The 2,032-nt window shown below is 30.1% G+C and overlaps 1 protein-coding gene across 1 annotated transcript in view; it reads left to right on the top strand.

The window, feature by feature from the left end:
• NUDT12 (nudix (nucleoside diphosphate linked moiety X)-type motif 12) overlaps nucleotides 1-1,063 on the top strand; it is a 12,427-nt gene extending 11,364 nt beyond the window's left edge. The window contains exon 6 of the mRNA XM_008580085.1: nucleotides 831-1,063. Within this exon, the coding sequence (XP_008578307.1) occupies nucleotides 831-1,063 (233 nt within the window). The remainder of the gene's footprint in view (nucleotides 1-830) is intronic.
• The last annotated feature ends 969 nt before the right edge of the window (nucleotides 1,064-2,032 follow it).

The following is a 2,032-nucleotide window of genomic DNA, read 5'->3' as shown; positions in this document are numbered from 1 at the left end:
GTTCTTGCAAATGGTCTTGCAAATATCTTATGCTAGTCTATGACTTATCTTTTCACTATATATTTTCTTCTGATTGATGGAAAGTCTTAATTTTTATGTAGGAAATTCATCAATCTGTTTGAAACAGAAAGCTATATTTAAAAATATTTTTTCCTAAATGTTGCTATATTTAACAAAATATTTCTAAACTTTTAGATAAATTATACTTAAAAACTATTTTCTCTGCTTCAAGTTTCAATTACAACAAGTCAGAAAGTATGTTTATAGGCATTACTTTATTTTTTCATAGCCAAATCAACAGTCATCTAGAGGAAAACAATTGCTTAGAAAGAATAAGTATTGTTTCATCTCATGTGGTTTTTAAACTTGTAGTGACCCGAGAAAGGCTATCCTCAATAATTGCTTGACAACATAATAAAAAAAGAGTTTCAGGATTTTACTGGAGAAACAGTCATTTGTAAAAATCATGTAATGATAATTTATAACTGGTCATAATATATAAATGAGAATATAGAATGTATTTTCATAGTGTTTAACCAATAGTAGGTGCTGGATAGTTGTAGATGTTATAATTATTATTTTTTAAATGAAACTGACAAATTTAGACCTTTAAGAAATAAAAAGTTTCTTATTGGCATTTTGATATTCTGTATATGCTTATGTATTTTAAAAATGTTTTCTTCAAGTCCAGTCTAGTTTTAGGCTTCTGGTTTCTGATTCTTTGAATTGGGTTTCTGTCTAAAGTGATTTCTAAATGTTTGAACCATTTGAAGCATGAAATGTCCAGGCCATGTTCACCAGCAACTTGTTCTTTTGCCCCATTTGATTAGGGGAGACAATAGAAGATGCTGTTCGAAGAGAAGTAGAAGAAGAAAGTGGAGTCAAAGTTGGCCATGTTCAGTACGTCTCTTGTCAGCCATGGCCAATGCCGTCCTCCTTAATGATTGGTTGCTTAGCTGTGGCAGTGTCTACAGAAATTAAAGTTGACAAGAATGAAATAGAGGATGCCCGCTGGTTCACTAGAGAACAGGTAAAGTTCAATTTAATTTCCTTCTTCTATTGATTGTTCCCTGATTCTATTGGTTTGGGCACACAGCAAGGATGCATATTTTCAGCAAGTTGAATGAATGGCTTTGGCCCTCTTATGCGTGGATTCTATAACTGGTATTTCCCAATAGGGAGAGTACAAGGATACTTCAAAAAGTTAGTGGAAAAATAGAATTAAAAGGTAATACAAATCTTTCTGTGAACTTTTTAAAGGACCCTTGTATGTGTTCACTAATGCACCCTATATTAACTCATTCTGTGAGATTCTTCTAGTAATGGTGATTCTATGCCATTTCAAATTTCAGATGCCATTCCTTCAGATTAATGACAATACCTTTCAATGAACTTAAAGTAGATAAACATTAGTTTACAGATGAGAAACAGGAATATTATTCTTAGACATTTTATATTTTAGTTTATAGCATTAAAAAAATCAGTAAAAATGCTTAAAATTTTTGGACAGTTTTTATTCATTTTAAAATATACATGAGGATAAAAATGACATAATTGTATAACAAAAATATACTCACAAGAAGTTTTTAAATGTTATTCCCCCAAAATATAATGAAAGATAAATTATTTGTCTTTGTTCTGCCTGACACAATGCATTTTATAGTAAACAGACATACTATGATAGTAAAGACCTGAAATCCTTTCTGGCTTTGTCTATATAATATTAATTTTATTTTATATTCAACCCCAAAAGGTAGAAATTATTGTTTTATAATTTTATAAAATGGAAACTGTCCTAAAATTTGGCTTCACTTTGAAATTAAGTGTGGAGCATATGTTTTGGTTTTTCGTGACCTCATTTTCATGAGGGAATATGCCTTCTGGAACATTTTAAAAATTGAATCAATAACTCTGTAAAACAATTAAAAGCACTGTACTATTTGCATGTTGAATATGGATGCTGTCACTTTTTACTGTTGTTATCCATTGTAAAAGTCATCATATTTTAGTTGAATTGTGTAAGTATGGAAAA

This window comes from Galeopterus variegatus, unplaced genomic scaffold (assembly GCF_000696425.1).
Source record: "Galeopterus variegatus unplaced genomic scaffold, G_variegatus-3.0.2 Scaffold2014, whole genome shotgun sequence".
Classification (NCBI taxonomy): Eukaryota; Metazoa; Chordata; class Mammalia; order Dermoptera; family Cynocephalidae; genus Galeopterus; species Galeopterus variegatus.
The sequence above is the reverse complement of the archived record's forward strand: the minus strand, read 5'-3'. Positions and strand labels throughout refer to the sequence as shown.